General features: G+C 39.0%; 1 protein-coding gene across 2 annotated transcripts in view; it reads right to left on the bottom strand.

Moving 5' to 3' along the window:
* The window catches only part of PSEN1 (presenilin 1), an 83707-nt gene that overhangs the window by 7617 nt on the left and 51112 nt on the right, over positions 1-24978 (bottom strand). For both annotated transcript variants that reach the window (XM_007107203.4, XM_007107204.4), the window contains exons 7-9: positions 22849-22947; positions 13592-13678; positions 10166-10339 (exon numbers count right to left, since the gene is read on the bottom strand). In XM_007107203.4, the coding sequence (XP_007107265.1) occupies positions 10166-10339; positions 13592-13678; positions 22849-22947 (360 nt within the window). The remainder of the gene's footprint in view (positions 1-10165; positions 10340-13591; positions 13679-22848; positions 22948-24978) is intronic.

Raw genomic sequence — 24978 nt, 5'->3', positions numbered from 1 at the left:
CAACGGGAGAGGCCACAACAGTGAGAGGCCCGCGTACCACAAAAAACAAACAAACAAACAAACAAACAAAAAAACTGAACCTCTGTACCCATTAAACAGTAACTCCTCCTTCTTCTCTCCCTCCAGCCCCTGGAAACCACCATTCCACTCTCCATCTCTGAGTTTGACTACTCCAGGTATTTCATTTAAGTGGAATCATACAGTATTTGTCTTACTGTGACTGGCTTATTTCACTTAGTATAATGTCCTGGCTCATCCATGCTGCAGCATGTATTGGATTTTCCTTCCTTTTTAAAGCTGAATAATATCCCATTGTATGTATGCACCACATTTTGTCTATCCATTCATCAGCCAGTGGACACTTAGGTTGCTTCCTTCTCATGGCTATTGTGAACAGTGCTATGAACACGGGTATATAAATACCTCTTCTCTCTCTCTTTTTTTTTTTCCTTTGGCCTCTCTGTGTGGCTTGTGGGATCTTAGTTCCCCCACCAGGGATCAAACCGGTGCCCTCGGCAGTGAAAGTGTGTTGTTCTAACCACTGAACTCCCAGGGAATTCCCTAAATACTTCTTCTCTTAATGGTATCTTTTGAAGTGTGAAAGTTTTCAATTTTGACAAAGTCCAGTCTATCAATATATTCTTCTATGTATCACTGTTATATTAAGGAACTCTTTGCCCAACCCAAGGTCATGAAGTTTTTCTCCTACGTTTTCTTCTAGAAGTTTTAGAGTTTTACCACTTACATTTCAGTTTATGACCAATTTGGGGTTAATTTTGGATTGTGTGCATGATGGACAGGGTGAGACAGGGGTTTCCATTCATTCTTTTGCATGTGGATATTCAACTGTCCCGGCACCATTTGTTGAAAAGATTATATCGTTTTGCCATTGAATTATTTTCGCACCTCTGTAAAAAATCATTGATCATAAATATAAGGCTTTACTTCTGGACTCTCAGTTCTGTTTCTTTGATTTATATGTGTGTCCTTGATTACTACGGCTTTAGAGTAAGTTTTGAAATCAGATAGTTTAAGTCCACCAACATTTTTCTTCTCTTTCAAAAGTATTTTGGGTATTCTAAGTTCTTTACACTTCCAAAAAATTTTAGGATCAGCCTGTAGAAATTGACAAGCTGATCCTAAAACATACACAGAAATGCAAAGGCCCTAGGTTTTCTGTTGTCAAACATTATTTTTAACTTTTCAATTTCTTTTCAAAATGATAAACAAAACTATGTATTTAAAAATATGCTTTGGACTTCCCTGCTGGCACAGTGGTTAAGAATCCGCCTGCCAACGTAGGAGACATGGATTCGAGCCCTGGTCCGGGAAGATCCCACATGCTGCGGAGCAACCAAGCCCGTGTGCCACAACTACTGAGCCTGTGCTCTAGAGCCTGCGAGCCACAACTACTGAGCCTGCATGCCACAACTACTAAAGCCTGCAAGCCTAGAGCCTGTGCTCCGCAACAAGAGAAGCCACCACAATGAGAAGCCCGCACACTGCAACGAAGAGCAACCCTGGCTCACCACAACTACAGAAAGCCCGCGTGCATCAACGAAGACCCAACACAGCCAAAAATAAATAGACAAATTTATTTAAAAAAAAAAAGTTCCACAATAAACATGTACTGTTTTAAAAAAAAATTATTAAATAAATAAATAAATAAAAATATGCTTTGACTTGGGGCTCAACAGTAACTCATTAAGCTTTACTACTGGCTTTTACCTTTCTGGTTGTTATGTAACTATTCCTAACTGAAGTGTGATCCTGATCTTAAAGTTTTGTTGCCTGAGTTACAGAAACTACTTCTGGAAGATAGGTGTTGAGGGCCTTGAGAAGCAGAGTCTGCGGGAGAAAGGGGCAGAGTTTTGATTAATAAGATCTTACTGAGAGGGACTTCCCTGGTGGCGCAGTGGTTAAGAATCCGCCTGCCAATGCAGGGGTCATGGGTTCGATCCCTTGTCCAGGAAGATGGCACACGCCACAGAGCAACTACGCCCATGCACCACAACTACTGAGCCCACGTGCCACCGCTACTGAAGCCAGTGTGCCTAGAGCCCGTGCTCTGCAACAAGAGAAGCCCGCGAACCGCAAAGAAGAGTAGCCCCCACTCGCCACAAGTAGTGAAAGCCCGCCCATAGCAACGAAGCCCCAACCCAGTCAAAAATTTAAAAAAAATTAAAAAAAAAACATCTTACTGAGAAACCATTGTTCTTTTTAAATCGTGGAAGCCAGAGCAAAGTCTTCCATAGTGGAAAAAATAAACATACAACCCTGAACTCCGACACTATGAATTACATGGTCAGTTATCCTTTAACTTGCTAACCTTCCCAGACTGATGAATACTTTCACCAGTTTCAGTTGTGGAGAAGAGTCCAACTCTACTATTTAGGTGCTAGTGTGATCCAGGGCAAATTTACTAACTTCTTTAATCCTCAAATTCTTCAGCTACAAGATGGGGATTACAGAGCTATTTCACAAGGTTGGTATCAGTGTTAAAAATAATACAGGAAAAGTTCTTGGCACAAACAGAGGCTAAACAAAGGAAAGTCTTAGAAATACTTTTGATTCCAAATAGTAAGTGCTTTAAGAAACTAACTGAGGGCTTCCCTGGTGATGCAGTGGTTAAGAATCCGCCTGCCAATGCAGGGGACACGGATTCGAGCCCTGGTCCGGGAAGATCCCACATGCCGCGGAGCAACTAAGCCCGTGCGCCACAACTACTGAGTCTGTGCTCTAGAGCCTGTGCTCCGCAACAAGAGAAGCCACCGCAATGAGAAGGCTGCACACTGCAACGAAGAGTAGCCCCCACTCTCCGCAACTAGAGAAAGCCCGCGCACAGCAACGAAGACCCAATGCAGCCAAAATAAATAAATAAATAAAATAAATTAAAAAAAAAGAAACTAACTGAGAGAAATTAAGTTGTTCAGAAAAAAAAAATGCTATAGAAATGAATTTTTAAAAATAATGCAGAAGAAAAATTTTGCATTTCTCTGATAAGAGACTTGTGTCTAGAGAATACATAAAAAACTATTACAACTCAACAATAAAAAGGGACCCCCAAAATGGGAAATGGATCTGAATAGACAGTTCTCCAAAAAAATATACAAATGGCCAAAAAGCACACAAAAAGATACTCAACATTATTAGCCATCAGAAGAATGCAAATCAAAACCATGATGACATACCACTTTATACCCACTAGAATGATTATAATCAAAAAGACAAATAAGAACAAGTGTTGGCAAGGCTGTGGAAAAACTGGAACACTCATACACTGCTGGTGGGAATGTAAAATGGTGCAGACACTTTGGAAAACAGTCTGGTAGTTCCTCAAAAGGTTAAACATAGAGTTACCATATGACTCAGTAATTCTACTTGTAGGTATATACCTAAGAGAAATAAAACAATATGTCCACACAGATGTGTACATGAATGTTCACACAACACTATGCATAATAGCTCAAAATGGAAACAATCTAGATGCCCATTAACTGATGAATGGATGATAAATGTGACATATCCGTACAATGGAATATTATTTGGCTATAAAAAGAAACGAAAGCCGCATGGCACAGGGAGATCAGCTAGGTGGTTTGTGACCACCTAGAGGGGTGGGATAGGGAGGGTGGGAGGGAGGGAGACGCAAGAGGGAAGAGATATGGGAACATATGTATATGTATAACTGATTCACTTTGTTGTAAAGCAGAAACTAACACACCATTGTAAAGCAATTATACTCCAATACAGATGTTAAAAAAAAAAGAAACGAAATGCTAATACATGTTACAACATAGATAAACCCTGAAAACATAATGCTACATGAAAGAAATCAGTACAAAGAACCATATATTGTATGATTCCATTTATATGAAATGTCCAGAAGAGGCAAATCTATTATGATAGTATATTTGTTGGTGCTGGGGGGAATAGGGGTAATGGGTACAGGATTTCTTTCTGAGGTAATGAACATATTCTAACATTAGCATGTGGTGATGGTTGCACAACTATAAGAAAAACCATCGTGGACTTCCCCAGTGGTGCAGTGGTTAAGAATACGCTTGCCAGTGCAGGGGACACAAGTTCAAGCCCTGGTCCAGGAAGATCCCACATGCCATGCAGCAACTAAGCCCGTGCGCCACAACTGCTGAGCCTGAGCTCTAGAGCCCAGGAGCTACAACTACTGAGCCCGCGTGCCACAACTACTGAAGCCCATGTGCCTAGGGCCTGTGCTCTGCAACAAGAGAAGCCACTGCAATGAGAAGCCTGTGCACCCCTGCTCGCCGCAACTAGAGAAAGCCTGAACACAGCAACAAAGACCCAACACAGCCAAAAATAAATAATAAATAAATAAATAAATAAATTTATTTTTAAAAAAAACAAACCATTGCACTGTCCATTTTAAATTGGGGGGAATGAAAGGGATTGAAGAGGTGATGTTAAGGAGTATGGGGTTTCTTTATGGGGTACTGAAAATGTTCTAAAATCAATTGTGGTGATGGTTGAACAATTCTGTGAATATACTAATGTCACCATTTTAAATGGGTGAATTGTATAGTATGTGAATTATGTCTCAACACAGGTATCAAAAAATAAACAAATATAATGTACCAAATCAAGCTTAAAATTATAGCCTCACATTTTTTTCATTTAAAGGCTTATGTTTGTTTAAATAATAACAATATTATGGCAAATGCTATAGTTATACTCTACAGAATTCATTTTAATGGAGAGAGAAATATAGATATATTTTATTAGCAAAATTAAAAGAGTCAGGAAACAAAGAAGTAACCATCAATTTTTTTTCTTTAGGCACTTACTAAAGCAACAAGTTATATTCCATAACCAGAAGAGACTGAATGAATCAGTATATAAAACCTAAGAAAAATCATGTTGCTCAGGAATATGTTTTTTTTTAAACAGCTTCTTTGATTTATTCAGTAAAGATATGCCACGGCCAAACAACTAAAATCATAGCAATGGAAACTGCTTAAGTTAGACATAAAGTATTATCAGTATTCCACTGCCAAGTGCTAATGCTGAGATTGGATGCTAGTTGTTTTACTGCTATCTAGGTCTCCTATTGTTTTGCTTTGTTTTGGCCAACTCTGAACAATAATTTTAAGTAATGATGGAGTTCCTTTAGTATTAAAAGTGGCATTTGCAGGTCTACCAAACACAAGACATGGTAAAAATAATAAATGATGGTGAATATTTACTTTAATTGTAAGATTTCGCTACAGGACATCTAGCAGAATATATGCATAGCTTAAATGTAACTGTAACATAATAAAATAATGAATATTTCCAACTATCTTTTAAATACAGAAACATATAAAAAACTTCCTGAAATTTATTATTTTGTGTTTTAACTACTAAAACCTCTTCCTCCACTTGAAGAAAATAACAAAATCCATCTCCCACTCTTCCCTTGAGGTTATAGAACCTCTATGAGTTAAATTTCTACTCCTGGAAACAACAGGTTAATTTCACTACTCTGATAAATTTTAAACCTATCAGTAGTACACTGAGGCTTGCTATTGGCATGATGTTTGGAAGAAGTGTAGTTTGAAATTCACTAGAATACCAACTGCACATTGAATAAACATGTTTTACATTTCTAATTAAAAACTCTCAGTGTTCAGCTTTCTGATTAATTTTTGATTTTTAAAAGGTTGTTCTGGAAGACACATGTGCCTTTACATGTCAAATTCTATTGTAGGGCTTCCCTGGTGGCGCAGTGGTTGAGAGTCCGCCTGCCGATGCAGGGGATACGGGTTCGTGCACCGGTCCGGGAAGATCCCACATGCCGCGGAGCGGCTGGGCCCGTGAGCCGTGGCCACGGAGCCTGTGCTCCGCAACGGGAGAGGCCACGACAGTGAGAGGGCCGCGTACAGAAAAAAAAATAAAAAAAAATAAAAAAATTCTATTGTAAACTGAGACTTTTCTGTAAGTAACAACTCTGGTTTAACACACTAATGCAATCAGATATGGTTATGTGTGTTCTGGATGCTAAGATAAAGAAAGAATATCAATTATTAGTTTATATTGGTCCCAGATAAAGGAAATATTAATCTGAAGTTAGAAGGGGCAATACTTGGGTTTTTCTTAAAAAAAAAAAAAAAAATTTAGAGATGAAGAGAAGGACATGAAGAAATGATCAGGAGAGAGAATCTTCAAGTAGGAAAGGCAGTCGTGAAAGAATCACACTGCAGCTATGCTTAACAGCTATATTTCTTTCTTTTGGCTCTATGCATCTTTGAGAAAAGAGGAAAGGAACAGAAGAGGCAACCTAATTACAGTGATAACTTTGAAGGCAGAGAAAATATCAGCAAATGCAAGCTCAAGGCTGGCCATAAGAGGAGGCAGCTGTGTCTGGTTTCCCAGAGTGTGAAAGCTGCAGGCTGCAGCTGGCTCTAAAATCTGGAAAACTCGCCCAGCACCAAAGTCATGGATCTGCCCAGGTTCTGACCCAGGTAAAAGACTAATGGTGAGTTGTAAGAAGTGTTCTGCTCAAGCTGAAGGATAATGTCAAGGTCACAATTAATATGTATATGTATAACTGATTCACTTTGTTGTAAAGCAGAAACTAACACACCATTGTAAAGCAATTATACTCCAATACAGATGTTAAAAAAAAAAGAAACGAAATGCTAATACATGTTACAACATAGATAAACCCTGAAAACATAATGCTACATGAAAGAAATCAGTACAAAGAACCATATATTGTATGATTCCATTTATATGAAATGTCCAGAAGAGGCAAATCTATTATGATAGTATATTTGTTGGTGCTGGGGGGAATAGGGGTAATGGGTACAGGATTTCTTTCTGAGGTAATGAACATATTCTAACATTAGCATGTGGTGATGGTTGCACAACTATAAGAAAAACCATCGTGGACTTCCCCAGTGGTGCAGTGGTTAAGAATACGCTTGCCAGTGCAGGGGACACAAGTTCAAGCCCTGGTCCAGGAAGATCCCACATGCCATGCAGCAACTAAGCCCGTGCGCCACAACTGCTGAGCCTGAGCTCTAGAGCCCAGGAGCTACAACTACTGAGCCCGCGTGCCACAACTACTGAAGCCCATGTGCCTAGGGCCTGTGCTCTGCAACAAGAGAAGCCACTGCAATGAGAAGCCTGTGCACCCCTGCTCGCCGCAACTAGAGAAAGCCTGAACACAGCAACAAAGACCCAACACAGCCAAAAATAAATAATAAATAAATAAATAAATAAATTTATTTTTAAAAAAAACAAACCATTGCACTGTCCATTTTAAATTGGGGGGAATGAAAGGGATTGAAGAGGTGATGTTAAGGAGTATGGGGTTTCTTTATGGGGTACTGAAAATGTTCTAAAATCAATTGTGGTGATGGTTGAACAATTCTGTGAATATACTAATGTCACCATTTTAAATGGGTGAATTGTATAGTATGTGAATTATGTCTCAACACAGGTATCAAAAAATAAACAAATATAATGTACCAAATCAAGCTTAAAATTATAGCCTCACATTTTTTTCATTTAAAGGCTTATGTTTGTTTAAATAATAACAATATTATGGCAAATGCTATAGTTATACTCTACAGAATTCATTTTAATGGAGAGAGAAATATAGATATATTTTATTAGCAAAATTAAAAGAGTCAGGAAACAAAGAAGTAACCATCAATTTTTTTTCTTTAGGCACTTACTAAAGCAACAAGTTATATTCCATAACCAGAAGAGACTGAATGAATCAGTATATAAAACCTAAGAAAAATCATGTTGCTCAGGAATATGTTTTTTTTTAAACAGCTTCTTTGATTTATTCAGTAAAGATATGCCACGGCCAAACAACTAAAATCATAGCAATGGAAACTGCTTAAGTTAGACATAAAGTATTATCAGTATTCCACTGCCAAGTGCTAATGCTGAGATTGGATGCTAGTTGTTTTACTGCTATCTAGGTCTCCTATTGTTTTGCTTTGTTTTGGCCAACTCTGAACAATAATTTTAAGTAATGATGGAGTTCCTTTAGTATTAAAAGTGGCATTTGCAGGTCTACCAAACACAAGACATGGTAAAAATAATAAATGATGGTGAATATTTACTTTAATTGTAAGATTTCGCTACAGGACATCTAGCAGAATATATGCATAGCTTAAATGTAACTGTAACATAATAAAATAATGAATATTTCCAACTATCTTTTAAATACAGAAACATATAAAAAACTTCCTGAAATTTATTATTTTGTGTTTTAACTACTAAAACCTCTTCCTCCACTTGAAGAAAATAACAAAATCCATCTCCCACTCTTCCCTTGAGGTTATAGAACCTCTATGAGTTAAATTTCTACTCCTGGAAACAACAGGTTAATTTCACTACTCTGATAAATTTTAAACCTATCAGTAGTACACTGAGGCTTGCTATTGGCATGATGTTTGGAAGAAGTGTAGTTTGAAATTCACTAGAATACCAACTGCACATTGAATAAACATGTTTTACATTTCTAATTAAAAACTCTCAGTGTTCAGCTTTCTGATTAATTTTTGATTTTTAAAAGGTTGTTCTGGAAGACACATGTGCCTTTACATGTCAAATTCTATTGTAGGGCTTCCCTGGTGGCGCAGTGGTTGAGAGTCCGCCTGCCGATGCAGGGGATACGGGTTCGTGCACCGGTCCGGGAAGATCCCACATGCCGCGGAGCGGCTGGGCCCGTGAGCCGTGGCCACGGAGCCTGTGCTCCGCAACGGGAGAGGCCACGACAGTGAGAGGGCCGCGTACAGAAAAAAAAATAAAAAAAAATAAAAAAATTCTATTGTAAACTGAGACTTTTCTGTAAGTAACAACTCTGGTTTAACACACTAATGCAATCAGATATGGTTATGTGTGTTCTGGATGCTAAGATAAAGAAAGAATATCAATTATTAGTTTATATTGGTCCCAGATAAAGGAAATATTAATCTGAAGTTAGAAGGGGCAATACTTGGGTTTTTCTTAAAAAAAAAAAAAAAAATTTAGAGATGAAGAGAAGGACATGAAGAAATGATCAGGAGAGAGAATCTTCAAGTAGGAAAGGCAGTCGTGAAAGAATCACACTGCAGCTATGCTTAACAGCTATATTTCTTTCTTTTGGCTCTATGCATCTTTGAGAAAAGAGGAAAGGAACAGAAGAGGCAACCTAATTACAGTGATAACTTTGAAGGCAGAGAAAATATCAGCAAATGCAAGCTCAAGGCTGGCCATAAGAGGAGGCAGCTGTGTCTGGTTTCCCAGAGTGTGAAAGCTGCAGGCTGCAGCTGGCTCTAAAATCTGGAAAACTCGCCCAGCACCAAAGTCATGGATCTGCCCAGGTTCTGACCCAGGTAAAAGACTAATGGTGAGTTGTAAGAAGTGTTCTGCTCAAGCTGAAGGATAATGTCAAGGTCACAATTAATAGTGATTAGAGAAACTAAGGAATCTAGGTGTCTGTTTCTTTGAAACTACTTAATATTTTCGCTGTAATATTTTAATCAAGCGTTTCACTTTTGTGAAAACAAAAAAACTGAGGGTAACTTAGTTGGGAAATGTGCTAATCTCTTCTTATTCAGTAAATAACCTCTGTAACTAAGACTAAGTAAAGAGATGACTGAGCCCTAACCAGGGGGCTCTACTGGCTAATACCCTAAGAAGCCCCAAGTACTGACCTGAATCCCAGTGACAGCACACCTTAGACACTGAACAAACTCTTACATTTCTGCAGAGAACCTAAATCCCTTTGATTTTCTTTAAAATTAATAAAATACAGTGCTTGCCAACAAAGGGCAGTAACAATGTAAAAGGGTGAAGCATTTAAATCCATAGGTCTCTGTGCAGCAAGAGTAAAATATATTAATGAAAATTTTGTAGACATGAAGTCATATCAGAATAATATTAAAAATGTTTTTTTTACCTTATAAAATCAATGCCAAAGATCAGCCTGTAAAGGGATAATTTCAAAAATCTGAGGTGCAGAATTTGGTCCATTAACAAATTTAACTATGAGAAAAGCACCAACTATTGTTATTTCCTACTAAAAGCTGCACTGCTGTTTAGAATTAGACTGTAACACTTTGATTCATTTTATTTTGGGAGAGTTTGATACTGCAGCACCTAAAGGAATCCATGCATTTCCAATGTAGAGAAAGGCACATACTTTCCTCTGGGTCGTCACTGGCCAGGATGCTGCTGGAAAGATCCTGTACAGCAGATCGCGACTCAGCCGTAGAGTGATGAGGCCCCAGGCGACTGTCCCTCTGGGCTTCCCACTCTTCGCTGAAGCCACCATCATCACTCTCTGTCACAGGGTCTTGTGACTCACATTCTGTGCCTTCAAGAAAAAGTGAACATCACAGGTGTAATATTTAGAAAAATCTCTTAATATCTTTAAGAAAGTTACATGGAAACAGTAATTACCTCTCATTGTAACTAGGTGGGTTAGATGGCTCTTAAACTACAAATCACGGGTTATTTCAGTGCCTGTTGGTTGCTTCCCCAACAGCTATTTCTCCCCTTTTTTCCTGAGGGCAGAGTACTGATTTATGTGGGATTCCACCTCCCACCCATGACTCTGGTGGTAAATCCAGTTCAGTCCAAGCTAAGTGTGGTCATCCTACAATTCCTCTTCCCAGTGAAAGCTCTAAAGCTGTGGGGTTGGTACCAGCCAATGTGTGGTGAGACAAAGTCTGCTGGAAATTTGGGGAAAAATTTTCTCACTCTTTGAGAGAGACTTAAGGAGACACAAACAGCCCCTTTCTTCCCCTGGATGTTGTGTTATCTGGATATGATGCCTGGCACTGCAGTCATCATCTTGTGGCCATGAGGAGCAGAGGGCTGAGGACCAAGCTCATATCTAAGGGTAGCAGAGCAGGAAGACAGGAAAGAACTGGGGCCCCTGATAATTATCGAGTCATAAAATTAGCCAGCCGTGCAAATGCCTACACCTCAGGACTTCTGGTCAGGTGAGAGAACATTTCTTCTGATCTTTGCACCTGGAGCTGCTGGCACTCACTAACTGATGGCACTCACCACTGGCTTCAGTGACTAAGTTATAAAAGTAGACCACTATTGGGGGCTGGGAGGATGGGGAAGGAGGGGGTGAATTTTTTTATGGGCTAGTCATTTTGTTATAATGACTTGGTCTGACTGAAAATTGTGAGTATAACATGACTGTCTCAAGAACCTTCCATACATCAAAAATAATTAAAATACATAAGTGAAGTTGATAATACTCTTTTTTCTCATTTATTTTTTATAAAATTAATACATGTTCATATTTATTCATCTACTATGAATAAATGAAGCTTGCATACTTCAGGCCTCTCGCTTGCATGGACATTTTTCTGAAAGGGGCTCTAGCAATTTTGTATTTTTAATTTGCATTGTTTTCTTAACCAGGTCTCCACAAAACCTGAATCTTCCCTGAGCTAGTTTTTTATTTTTTTTTTAACATCGTTATTGGAGTATAACTGTTTTACAATGGTGTGTTAGTTTCTGCTTTATGAGCTAGTTTATAAAATCATTAAAGTATACGATTTAGAAATAAAAACATCAGCCCCTGCTCTGCCCTATCCCTCCTCACTCCTGATCCTCACCCTACCTTCAACCCTTTCAGCTGTTTATTTTGGCATTTACCTCCATAATTAATTATAAATAGCATGCTCATAATGCTGTATCTTGATGTTTTTATCTTAGGTGCTCACTTGGGCAACCTCTGAGTTCTACTACTTTTTTCCTTTACAGACATCCCTCTTGGAATCCTACACCCCCTTGCTCCAAACTAACTTCTAGTTCCTATAACACAGAGGTTTTCAACTGAGGGTAGCACCTCCCTTCCATGGGGTGTTTGAAAATAACTAGGATGGGGAGTTTTTGGTTATTGCAAACCTCGAAGCTACCCTTGGCATTTAGTGGGTGAGGGGCCAGGAATGCTAAACAATGTGAGGGGAGTCAACACAATTAAGAACGCCCACCCAGGGCTTCCCTGGTGGCGCAGTGGTTGAGAATCCCCCTGCCAATGCAGGGGACACGGGTTCGTGCCCCGGTCTGGGAAGATCCCACATGCCGCGGAGCGGCTAGGCCCGTGAGCCATGGCCGCTGAGCCTGCGCGTCTGGAGCCTGTGCTCCGCAACGGGAGAGGCCACAACAGTGAGAGGCCCGCGTACCGAAAAAAAAAAAAAGAACGCCCACCCAAAACACCAACCACACTCCCACTGAAGAGCTCGGCAGTTCATCCAGCTCCTCCTCACTTCAAGGCCCTTGCCCATGGTGCTTCCTCTTCCGGAAAGCTCTTCTTCCTCTCTTTGGCTGGCCATCTCCTGTTATCACTTCCTCAGGGAAGCCCTCCTGACTTTCCAGAATAAATGAAATTCTTCCACTATAAACTTTCATAGCAACTTACACTTCTCCTTTGTAGTGCTTATCATAAACTGAATGAATTATTTGTTCAACATGCGTGTCTCCCCAAATAGGCTATAAACTCCACAGGAATGGGACCTCTCGTTCAGAGCTATATCCCCAGTGTCTAACAAATACTAGGCACACAGTTAGGTGCTCAATCAACATTTGTCAAAAGAACAAAATCTTGATGTACCCAAAAGACACTCATACTCCCATATATATATACATATATACTCACAGACAACTAATCTTTCCATTTTCTTTAGCTTAACAAGGTTAACACAACAACCAGACCTGGAGCAACTGTTTCCTCTATTTCCCACTTCTCTACTAGGTCTACTGCTGGTCTAATGCCACCCTGTTTTGCTGCCTCGCTCACTGCAGAATGGGCCTAATATCTTTCGGTCCCAAATACACAAATTCTAAGTTGAAAGCGTCCTCCTTGCAGTTACCCAAATGCTAAAACAGCAGTATTCTTGGCTCTAGAAAACCTAAACTCTCCCTTTCCTGACAAACAGCAACTCAATTAAGGCCCTTTTTTCTTCTCTGACCAACCTTTATTCCGCCTGTGTTTGTCAGCTTCCTCATAAGGTTAGTCCTTGTTTTTCTTAAAAACAGACAAACAAAAGGTTTCCTTTCTTTTTTGACTATTGATATTGTGCTGTTATTCCTCAACTTTTCTAATTATAACTCCTCCTAACTTGTGTTTGCCTTAACATCTTCTGTAGTATCCACAAGTGGGCCTTTCAATCTCCCATCCTAGGTCATCATCCTTACCCTCCTCCAGAAAGTCATGTCCACCTGGAATATTTTATCTTCTCAACATAAACATTATCACAACTCAAATCAAATTATATTTCAGTTACCCTGGACTTGTCAGACAAGAAGTTCTCATTTTTACATGTTTGAAGAGAGTGTTTATTCTACCTTTTTAAAATCATAGCCTCAGCTTGAACCTTTCCATACTGGAATTAATGGTGTTTAAAGGTAGAAATTCTTAACCTAGCGTGCCTTGGCTGATTGTTTGGAGCATGTGAACTCAAATATTTATCTGTGTTTGCTAGGTATTACCACAGCTTCCAGGAGATTCTCAAAAGAAAGTGGTTAAAAGATCACTGCTTCATAACTCATAAGATGACAATGACCATGAAAACCAGGAAATTACCAAATAAAAGCCACCTACTTTGTGCATTATAATTGGAGTTTTTGGATACCTTCCTTTGGGCTTCTGGGTCTCCTTCTGCCATATTCACCAACCATACCATTGTTGCTGTTGAGAAAAGACAAAAATCCAGGTAAGGACTGGAAACACAGAAGGAAAGCTCACGAATAGAGAGCAGACTGTTATTTCTCCACACAAATCACCAATCTTCTTAATGTCACCATAAGAATCCCTAACAATCAGAAGCAAACGCATATTAAAAACTACTGGGACGGGGCTTCCCTGGTGGTGCAGTGCTTAAGAATCCACCTGCCCATGCAGGAGACATGCGTTCAAGCCCTGGTCCGGGAAGATCCCACATGCTGTTGAGCAACTAAGCCTGCGCGCCACAACTGCTGAAGCCTGTGCGCCTAGAGCCCGTGCTCTGCAACAAGAGAAGCCACCACAGTGAGAAGCCTGCACACCACAACGAAGAGGAAGACCCAACGCAACCATAAATAAATAAATATTTTTTTTTTTTTTTTAAAGAGAAAACTACAGGGACTTCCCTGGTGGTGCAGTAGTTAGGCTTTGCCTGCCAATGCAGGGAACACGGGTTCCAGCCCTGATCCGCGAAGATCCCACATGCCGCGGAGCAACTAAGCCTGTGCGCCACAACTACTGAGCCTGCGCACCTAGAGCCTTCGCTCCGCAACGAGAAGCCACCGCAATGAGAAGCCCGCACACCGCAACGAAGAGCAGCCCCCGCTCGCCGCAACTATAGAAAGCTCGCGCGCAGCAACGAAGACCCAAGGCAGCCAAAAATAAATTAATTTATTAAAAAAATAAAAACCACAAAAGGTTGTCTTTGATTTTGGCAGATAAAAAAAAATTCTGAAACTGGACATTTACTGTAGCTTTCAAACTGCAGCTGCTATAATACAACTGTTCATGGTTATTTATAATGCCTGAAAAGTAACCAGAAGGAAAATTGCTCAGGCCAGCAAGATTGCACTGAAACAACAGCTCGACTAGTTGAATATCCTAAAATAGTGTGAATTCACTGGTGTAAACTACTTATTGGAACTAAATTAGAGGACAAACTGGGGCTCACAAAGCATCGGATGAATTACTATAATTCGAAAGATGCAACGAATATGTTCCCTTCATGTTATGTCTTACTTCTGGGATTTTCAATAATGCTAAACTGTGTTATATACAGGGAATAAGAAAAAAAAAGTTAAAAGCAATAAACATAAATGGATAGTCAACTGCCTTTTCTATGTCCCCTCCACAAAAATACATATATATCAATATATCTATATAACTCTAGATATACACACACATCTTGTCACATTTTAATTAAGAGGCAATGTGAATACTTTAAAATGGAGCTTCTCTTACATACTGCAGGTAGGATGAAACATGGCGGGGAATTTGGTAACATCTAACAAAACTACATGGACATTTACCCCCTGACCCAGCAATAACACTTTTGGAATTTATCCTGAAGATACACCAACAATAATACAAAACTACGTACGAAACATGGCCATACAGGGTGACAGCAGAAACCAAGCCAGCAGCAACCTGAGTCCAATCCAGTAATGGTAAGCAATTTTAAACAAGATACTTGGCATTGTCTGTGTTTCTCTGGCATTTTGTCACTGATTTTACAATTATATCCATTTTCCTAATACTCTAAGGCTTCTTGAATAGCTTATGAAAGAAATACATAACCAAAGAGGATAAAAATTCTGTAATAGCTGCACTTACTCATTCACCATAGCTTTGTAATTCAGAGGTCAGACAAGTTTCATTATATGATAACCCGACTAACTGATCAAAGTAAATATTAGCCAGGTTGGCGATTCACTGTAACTAAATCCAAACCCAATGAAGAGGAAACAGGGCAACCACTGGGGTTTACGAATTTCTGTAGTCTTCTTGGCAATGAAGGCAGCAGGTATTTATTTGATTTTCTTTCTTTATGCAAGTGTAGAAAAATAAAGCTACAAACTCTTTTAACACTTAATATTAACCATGGAAATCAAGGGTCAGCAAACTTTTTCTGTAAAGGGCCGGACAGTAAATATTTGGGGCTTGTGGGTCAACATCTGGCCTCTGTCACATATTCTTCTTTGTTCTTTTCTTTTTCATTAACTCTTCAAAGATGTAAAAACCATTCTTAGCTTTCAGGCCTATACAAAAACAGGCCACGGGCCAGATTTGGTTATGGGCAGTAGTTTGCTAACCCCTGATGTAAATTATCATGAGCAGAATATATATTTGCTGAATGAATTAATATTACTAAAATAATATCTAAAAAACCCACTTTCTAATCTTCCAACTTAACACCAAACATCTTAGATCAATAGAAAAATATGCGAATTAAAAATTAACAATCTAAAAACTTCCCAAACTGATATGAAATCAGAGAAAAACTTTACATAATGGTCAACCTCAAGGAACTGTTACCTTTGTTTTCTGAAAAGCTACCAAAGAGTAGGTGTACATTCTTCCTGTACAAACAAGGGATAGAGAAAACAAACAAAAATGCTCACATGTTTCCTGAGGGTAAGACCCTTTTGCAAACTGAATACTCTTAACTGGGGAAGAGTATACAAATGCATCAAAGGATTGTATTTTTAAAGAACAAATAAATAACTGAGAGGACTGACTTAAAACTTTTCATATTAATGTTTATATCCATTTCAGGGGGAAAGAACTGATTAATATTGCTGTTTTTTGTATATTCTACTTGAAAAAAACCTGTAAAACTCAATGATTTATGAAATGCTCAGTAAAGATTCAGTATTTCATGAGAACAGATACTTTCTTGAACCTATTTCATCTACACAGGAGGTACAGGTTTATGCTTATATTTTCCCATATATGTGGAATTACTGCAAAAATCTCAATATTGATATACAGACTTGAGTTTTTAAAAATATTATATATGAATGATTTTTTAAAAACAGTAAATCCTTTTTCTGAGTATAAAATTAACATACATGCTTAACGTTGTGGCAGACTGAAAGATCCCTTCTTCACCCCTCCTGCACCCACACTCTTGCCATGGCCTCGCTGAGACTGGAATGCAGTTTTCCTCTTCCTGACCAGGGGCTCAGCTATGTGACTTGCTTCAACCAATGGCACATGCACAGAGATGACAGCGTGCTAATACTGAGCCTAGGCCTTAACAGGCCTGCTGCCCTCTTGTTTCTCCAGATACAAGAACATCTTCAGTTAACCCACTGGCCCAAGGAGGACAGGGAACATGTGGAGCAGAGGTACCACAGCCAAGTCTGATCAGCTGAGTCAACTGACCCGCAGGTGCAGGAGTGATGGTGACTGATTATTATTTTTAGGTCATTAAGTTGTTTTTTTAAAAAAAATACATTTATTTATTTATTTTGGCTGCATTGGGTCTTCCTTGCTGCATGCAGGCTTTCTCTAGTTGTGGCGAGCGGGGGCTACTCTTCGCTGCGGTGCTTGAGCTTCTCACTGCGGTGGCTTCTCTTGTTGCAGAGCATGGGCTCTAGGCACATGGGCTACAGTAGTTGTGGCGCATGGGCTTAGTTGTTCCATGGCATGTGGGATCTTCCTGGATCAAGGCTCGAACCCGTGTCCCCTGCAGTAGCAGGTGGATTCTTAACCACTGTGTCACCAGGGAAGTCCCCTAAGGCATTAAGTTTTGAGGTGGTTTGTTACACAGTATTATCGTGGTACTAACAGTAGATACAATGGTAGAACAATGTAAAATCCTAAAACTAAGAAAAAATTTAAAACTCACAATCCCTTCACTTTGACATCCACAATTAAAAAATACAGAGTACAACAGGGACTTCCCTGGTGGCACAGTGGTTAAGAATACACCTGCCAATGCATGGGACACAGGTTCGAGCCCTGGTCTGGGAAGATCCCACATGCTCTAGGAGCAACTAAGCCTGTGCACCACAACTACTGAGCCTGTGCTCTAGAGCCCGTGAGCCGCAACTACTGAAACCGCGTGCCACAACTACTGAGCCTGCGTACCACAACTACTGAAGTCCACGAGCCTAGAGCCCGTGCTCTGCAACAAGAGAAACCACCACAATCAGAAGGCCGCGCACCGCAATGGAGAGTAGCCCCCACTCGCTGCAACTAGAGAAAGCCCGTGTGCAGCAACAAAGACCCAGTGCAGCCATAAATAAATAAATTTATTAATTTTTTTTAATTAAAAAAATATAGAGTACAACATTAAAAATCTACAAGTAGAGAAAGATATAAGGAAAAATGTAAAAGTTGTCTCAGTCTCTAAATCACACTTCCCAGAGGTAAACACTAGTAGTATATTATCAGTTTTTTTTTTATTGGAGTATAGTTGCTTTACAATATTGTGTTAGTTTCTACTGTACAGCAAAGTGAATCAGCTATACGTATACATACATCCCCTCTTTTTTGGACTGCTTTCTCATTTAGGTCACCACAGAGCACCGAGTAGAGTTCCCTATGCTACACAGTAGGTTCTCATTAGTTATCTATTTTATACATAGTATCAATAATGTATATACATCAATTCCTATCTCCCAATTCATCCCACCCCCACCGCTTCCCCCTTGGTATCCACAGTTTGTTCTCTACAGCTGTGTCTCTATTTCTGCTTTGCAAATAAGATCACCTATACCATTTTTCTAGATTCCACATATATGTGTTAATATACGATATTTGTTTTTCTCTTTCTGACTTACTTCACTCTGTATGACAGTCTCTTTGTAGAGACATGGATGGACCTAGAGACTATCAGTTTTGAAATGTGTCACTGGGATCTTATATATATACACACATCCATACATATACAGTTCCTTTCCCCCACTTCTTCCACAGGATATTGCATGTATTGTTTTAAATCTTGCTTTTTTTTTGTTGTTGTTAAAATTTATTCATTTTATTTACTTATTTTTGTCTGCATTGGGTCTTCGTTGCTACGGGCGGGCTTCTCATTGTGGTACTGCACAGGCTCAGCTGCTCTGCGGCATGTGGGATCTTCCCAGACCAGGGCTCGAACCCGTGTCCGCTGCATCGGCAGGAGGATTCCCAACCACTGCGCCACCAGGGAAGTCCCCTAAAATCTTGCTTTTTGTATTTAATATATAATCTTTGACATTTAAAAAAAAATCAGAAATATATAGAGCTATTTCATTCTTTTAAATGGCTGCACAACTATCCATTGTATGAATGTACCATAATTATTTGAAAGTGTCCCTTTTTGATGGACACTTAGGTTATTTCCATTTACTTCTTAATATAAGCACTGCTTCAGTGAACAGCCTTCTATACTTTTACAAGTATATTTGTGACTCTAAATTCCTAGCATTCACTATTAACATTTGGTGTAACATTCTGTATGCACAAATATAAAATATATGAATAGATTTTAATTTCCAGGAATAACACAGAAGAAGCTCACACGCAAATGCTCATTAAGAGGAAAATGCTGGGGCTTCTCTGGTGGCGCAGTGGTTGAGAGTCCGCCTGCCGAGGCAGGGGACACGGGTTCGTGCCCTGGTCCGGGAAGATCCCACATGCCACGGAGCGGCTGGGCCCGTGAGCCATGGCCGCTGAGCCTGAGCGTCCGGAGCCTGTGCTCCGCAATGGGAGAGGCCGCAACAGCCAGAGGCCCGCATACTGAAAAAAAAAAAAAAAAAGGAAAATGCTGATGCTCAAAACCTTGTGTGTTCTTTTTGGCCGAAAAGCACCATAAACACATGATAATAAATTTATATGGAAAAAAAAGTAAGAGATAGATCCTTGCATTTCAGACACCGGGTGCTCTAAAGCTTTACCAGACTTCTCCAGCTACAAGCACAATCCCCACCTTCTCGACTTCCCACAAAGGACCTAACAGCAAGTTCACAAGAAAGACTAGGGTGAACTAACACGTGCTCCCAACTTGACCTCTCTCTACGTTCCACTAGCTTCTGCTTTTCTGTCTTTGCCTTCCTTCCCGGTCTTTCACTATTCTCATCTAATTCCTCTTACTGAACTCTTAGAGCTATTTCTACCTGCTTCGTTTATTACTTTGCTCCAGTAATTACTTCTTCTTGCTGGTCTCTTCAAAGCCTTTTTCCACTGGCTCCTTTCCCTCAACCTTCTCTCTCCTGGAACCATCTTTCCTCAAACCTGTTCTCTTCTCAAGTCACCACTGCTCTGCCTGTGAACTAGTAGGTGATAACTTACCAATCCTTCATCACCCAGTCTCTGTCCACTGTATCACTTCCACTGCCAGTGCCAGCAAAACCCAGACAGACACACACACACAAACACACACACACACACACACACACACACACACACACACACACACACAGACGCACAGTTTCCGCCCTTTGGAATACTGCTTCTGGTCCTATCATTCTACTGAAATTGCTCTCTTAAATGTCACTAAAGATGTCTAAAGCACCAAATTCTATATGGTTTACTTAGTCCTCATCATCCTTCACTTCTTAATAGCATCTGACATTCTCTCCTTCTTGAAACTCTGCTTTTTCAATAACTCAACAGATAAATAGGCCAAAAGTCCACAAGGATATATATCACACTGATAATACTGGTAAGTAACTGCTTGGTAAAGTATTAAGATTGGGGATGACAGTTATAATGAAATTTAACTTTATCTGTAATTCAAAAATTTTTTCAATGATAAAGTATTAATGTATTCCTTGTATAATTAAAAATTAATTCTAAAAATATGGAAAAATACAATACCAAGCCAGTCATAAAACAAGAAATTTAAATATGCAGCTAAAAAATACATTAAAAAGTCCAAATAATCATTAATAGTTATTAATTACTATTAACTAAGTTATTAATTACTATTAACTAATAGTTATTAGTTGATTACTATTAACTAATAGTTATTAGTCAATAAGCCAAGATGAAAACTAAAACAAGATGTTTTTTGTCTATTAGTTTCCCATACACATATACAAACAAGTGATAATGAAGGTGTTAGTTAATTAGGACCTTCACACTACTGAAGGGAATATAAATTGGTATAGCCTTTTGAGGAGGCAGTCTGGCAGTATCTATCAAAATTTAAAGGCACACATCCTTTGACTTAGCAATTCCATTTCTATGAATGTATCTGTACAGCAATATTCACAAATTCATAAATGTTCTCTGCAAGCATTGTTTGTAATGGGAAATGATCAATAAAGATACCCTTTATTTAATATCTATATAGGAGAAAACTATGCAGACATTTCATGTACTGATATGAAAAAACAGTCATGCTACTGCTAAGTGAAAAATGCTGGTTTTCCCAATTTTCTGATATTTTCTTATGTTCCATTTATTCTCTCTTCATTTCTCACTCTCTAAACATAGTAGTTGACAAAGATCTACTCCTGGTGTCCTCTTCTCTTCTCCTTTGATTCGAATCACTCAACCACTCCCACAGCTGCAACTGTCACCTCCATGCTGATGTTCTTCAATTCTGCATCTCTGTTATCAACCTTTTCCTTTGAACTGGTACTTCACTTCTAAACTCCTGCTGGAAATTTCTACCTGGATGGCTCACAGGTCCTGCCAAGAAAATTAAATATGGGCTACAGGCAACACTACACAGATTTCTCAAATAAGAAAAACCTCTCTTCTTTATCATCCTTCCTTTAATCTTTAAACTTCTTTCACTCATCACTAAGAACGACTGAAACTACCTCCAAAAGCTCTCATCAAGGCCTTTCCCTTGACTGCCATTACCTATCCCATAATTCAGACTCTCATTACTTTCCACCTAGATCATAGCAATATCTGTTTAGTTATGCTTTCTGTTCTCTCTCCCTCCCATTCATCTTGCACAATGCTGCAAGTTTGCAAAGGCACAGCTCTGATCACATTAGTCTTCTGTTAAGAACCTTCTATGATTCCCAAGTGATCATGAATAGAATACAGAGATCTAAACCAGTCCCTCAAAGCTATCCGTGATCTTGCCCTAAATGCCTTTCCAAACCCATCTCCTAGTACTCTCCCTATTTTGTACTACATGTTCTAGTAAACTGGAACACTCGAAATTTGAAAAAGATGCCCCACACTTATGTCTCCAAGCCATTCTTTGTGACAAGCCCACTTTAAAAAAAAAATTTATCTGGCTGAATTGGGTCTTCGTTGCTGCAAGGGCTTCAGTAGTTGTGGCACGCAGGCTCAGTAGTTGTGGCACAGGGGCTTAGTTGCTCCGTGGCGTGTGGGATCTTCCCGGACCAGGGATCCAACCTGTGTCCCCTGCACTGGCAGGTGGATTCTTAACCACTGTGCCATCAGGGATGTCCCCAAGCCCACTTTTGGAATTGACTCTTCCATCTGTGCTTGCTGAAATCCTACCCACCCTTCGAAGGTTCAATCCAAATACTGTCTCTTCCATGAAGCCTTTCTCTGATTCCCCATTTAGATTTTCCCTGTTTTGAGCTCTTTCTGTGCTTTGCGTTCCTTCTGAATAATTTGATAACAGTCTGCCTCGAATGTTGTTTATATACGTGTCTTATCTCACTTCTAAATTGTAAGCAAGGGAATTCCCTGGTGGTCCAGTGGTTATGACTCTGAGTTTTCACTGCTGAGGGCTCGAGTTCGATTCCTGGTCGGGGAACTAAGATCTCATGTGCCGCGCAGCACGGCCAAAAAAAAAAAAAAAAAGTAAGCAAATGCGCTCTGAGGGAAAGCAAAGTATCTTAATCATCTTTTTTTTTTTTTAAATTTAGTTTTTGGCCATGCCACGGCAGGTGGGATCTTAGTTCCCCGACCAGGCCCCCTGCATTGGAAGCATGAAGTCTTAACCACTGGACAGCCAGGGAAGTCCCTCTTATCTTTATATCCTCCACAGTGCTCTGTGGGAGCAGATCAGATCAATGATGAATAAATATTTACTGAATGATTAGGAAGTGTATGACTCAAAAACCAAAAAAAGGGCAAACACATTCTGAAGGAAAAGTACAATTCTTTCAACATGCTAGTGTAAGATCCACCTACAATATATGTATATAACAAGTACTCAATAGTTCTTGATTAATAAGATTTTAAATGAGAATACTGGCTCCTCAATCTCTAAATATTTCTTCTATCTCCATACATACTGAAAACTCTCTTGAACCAATGTCAGGAAGAAGATAATAATTTGCAAGGAAACAGATCTGCAGCAGTTCCATCAATGCTATGCATTTAAGGTGAAAAAAAGTACCATGATAATGACCATAATTACATGTGTTTGAATCTCTGTAAATTCTAAGCTGTTCACTAACTTAACATCATTCTGAAATACTTACAAGAGTAAATAAGAGCCGGAAAGAGAGTTTCATTTCTCTCCTGAGCTGTTTCAACCAGCATACGAAGGGGGCCTTTTGGACACAAAACAGCCACTAAATCTAGAAAAAGAAAAATAGAAAAGACATCTGAAAAATGTATTGGCTAAACTTGTAAATGGGTGTGTGAGGGAGGAATTAACCAATTGAAAAGGTTTAATTTTTTTTACACAGAAAGATGTTGAATGAATATGAAATAAACAGCAGGTAAGCTGATGGGGGAGGCGGATGGAGACAATCTAAACAAAATACACAAAACCACATAGAGACCTGTGCAAACTTCATTTTGGTTTGACTGCTATTTGGTTAGTTTACAGTGTATCATCGTTGGGTTCTAGGAATAAGTCTTCCCAGTTTGAAGAAAAGAGGCAGAAATAATGACAAGACAGAATTATTCTAGAGCAGTTGTCAATTTCCAAAGCAGAAACAAGGACAAGCCATTTCCAAACAAAACATACCTATGAGCCACAAACTGAAGGTTTACTTTAGGAGGGATTTAATAGAGGGGATTTGACTTAACTTTTCAAAATATGAAGAACAGAGTAGAAGAGATTCACCTTCTCCCCTTTTTGAAAACAGTATATGTACTATTTAGGGATACTTGAAATAAGAGGGCAGTAAATTTAAACAAAACAAAATAACTAATAAACCTCTGCATGAGTTTAGCATTTCTTTAGCTCTCCTGTCAAAAGCACTTCACAAATATTTAGGTCTCAGAATACATGTGGTGCTGAAAAGTGTCTTATTTTACGAAAACAGCAACTCGGAGGAGGAAGCAATATGCATAAATTATTCTTGATTCTACCACCATCTCTTTCCAATAACTGCAGTTTTTCTTACATTTGCTATGTCGTGAAAATTCAGAGAACAGAAATACAGAAAATAATTTCAAACATTTAATAATGGGAAACAGATATAGGTAAATTTGTAAAGGAAGATTTGATAGCTTGTGTTGACATTACTATCATTCAGATGCATTTAAGTAAAAAACCTCACACCTGCAAGTGGTCATGTCTTCTTGTACAGCACCACTACTACTACTACTACTACTACTTCTACTACTACTACTACTACTACTACAAAACACACACACACACACACATGCACACACACACAAAATCTCTACTCTCACTGCTTCCATTTTGATTTGTTTGGGATGAGAAAAGGGAAATTTGCCGTGCTCTGAAATAATGAGATTACTAACCTGTTTCAACCTGCGATGTCCTGTAACTATCTTGGTTTTACGACACACTACTCCTTATAGAATTGCTAAATGATAAATCCTTATTTTTTAGAGCAATTAAAGTGAATTAAAATTAATTTTGTTTTGAAATTCTTAGAACAATCTTTGTGACATCTTGAGATCTTATGGAAATGGAGTTAAGAATCATTACTCTAAATATTGGACACAAAAGTCTTTTATTTTAAAGGAACTCAAAGGTCTGTGGAGATAATTTGCATATGTATGGAAGAAACAGAGGGTTGATGGGAGAAACAGTGTAATGTAGTAGAAAGAATATGGGACTTAGGACTCATATTCTAGATCAAATGGTGTTAAGCTTGGGCAAATACTTTACCTCTACAAACTTCAGGTTCTTAGCAGTAAAACAAGAATAACTGCCTTGCTTACTTCACAGGATTATACACTTTAAAGAAACAGCTAATATTTACTGATAGATACCGTTACATGTGTGTACTGTACATATTGTTTACTTTAATCTTCATAATAACTAAGACTTGGGGGTTGAGCAATGTGTCTGTGGCCACATACCCAATAAATGATAGGAGTAGAGGAGTCTGGATTTGAACCCAGGCAGTCTGTCTCCAGAACTGGTATTTTTCATTTTTTAATATCAAAAAAGAATCAAACTCTTTATTATGATTCAACCCTGATGTTTCATTTAATCAAGTTTTAACTTGCTCTAGTTTGTCATAATGGTGCCTTGTGAGGCCTGTAGCGTGAGACTGTATGGTGGTGAAAGTTCCACTGCACATCTTGTTCAAGAGCCCAGCATTGTATATTTATAAGTGAAATAGTCACTACTATAACAATATCTGGAACTCCAAAGTGGATAAAGTGAGGAGGCCTGTATT

This window comes from Physeter macrocephalus, chromosome 11 (genome assembly GCF_002837175.3).
Source record: "Physeter macrocephalus isolate SW-GA chromosome 11, ASM283717v5, whole genome shotgun sequence".
In the NCBI taxonomy this organism is placed as follows: Eukaryota; Metazoa; Chordata; class Mammalia; order Artiodactyla; family Physeteridae; genus Physeter; species Physeter macrocephalus.
Note: the sequence above shows the minus strand (reverse complement) of the source record. Positions and strands in the feature narration are given on the sequence as shown.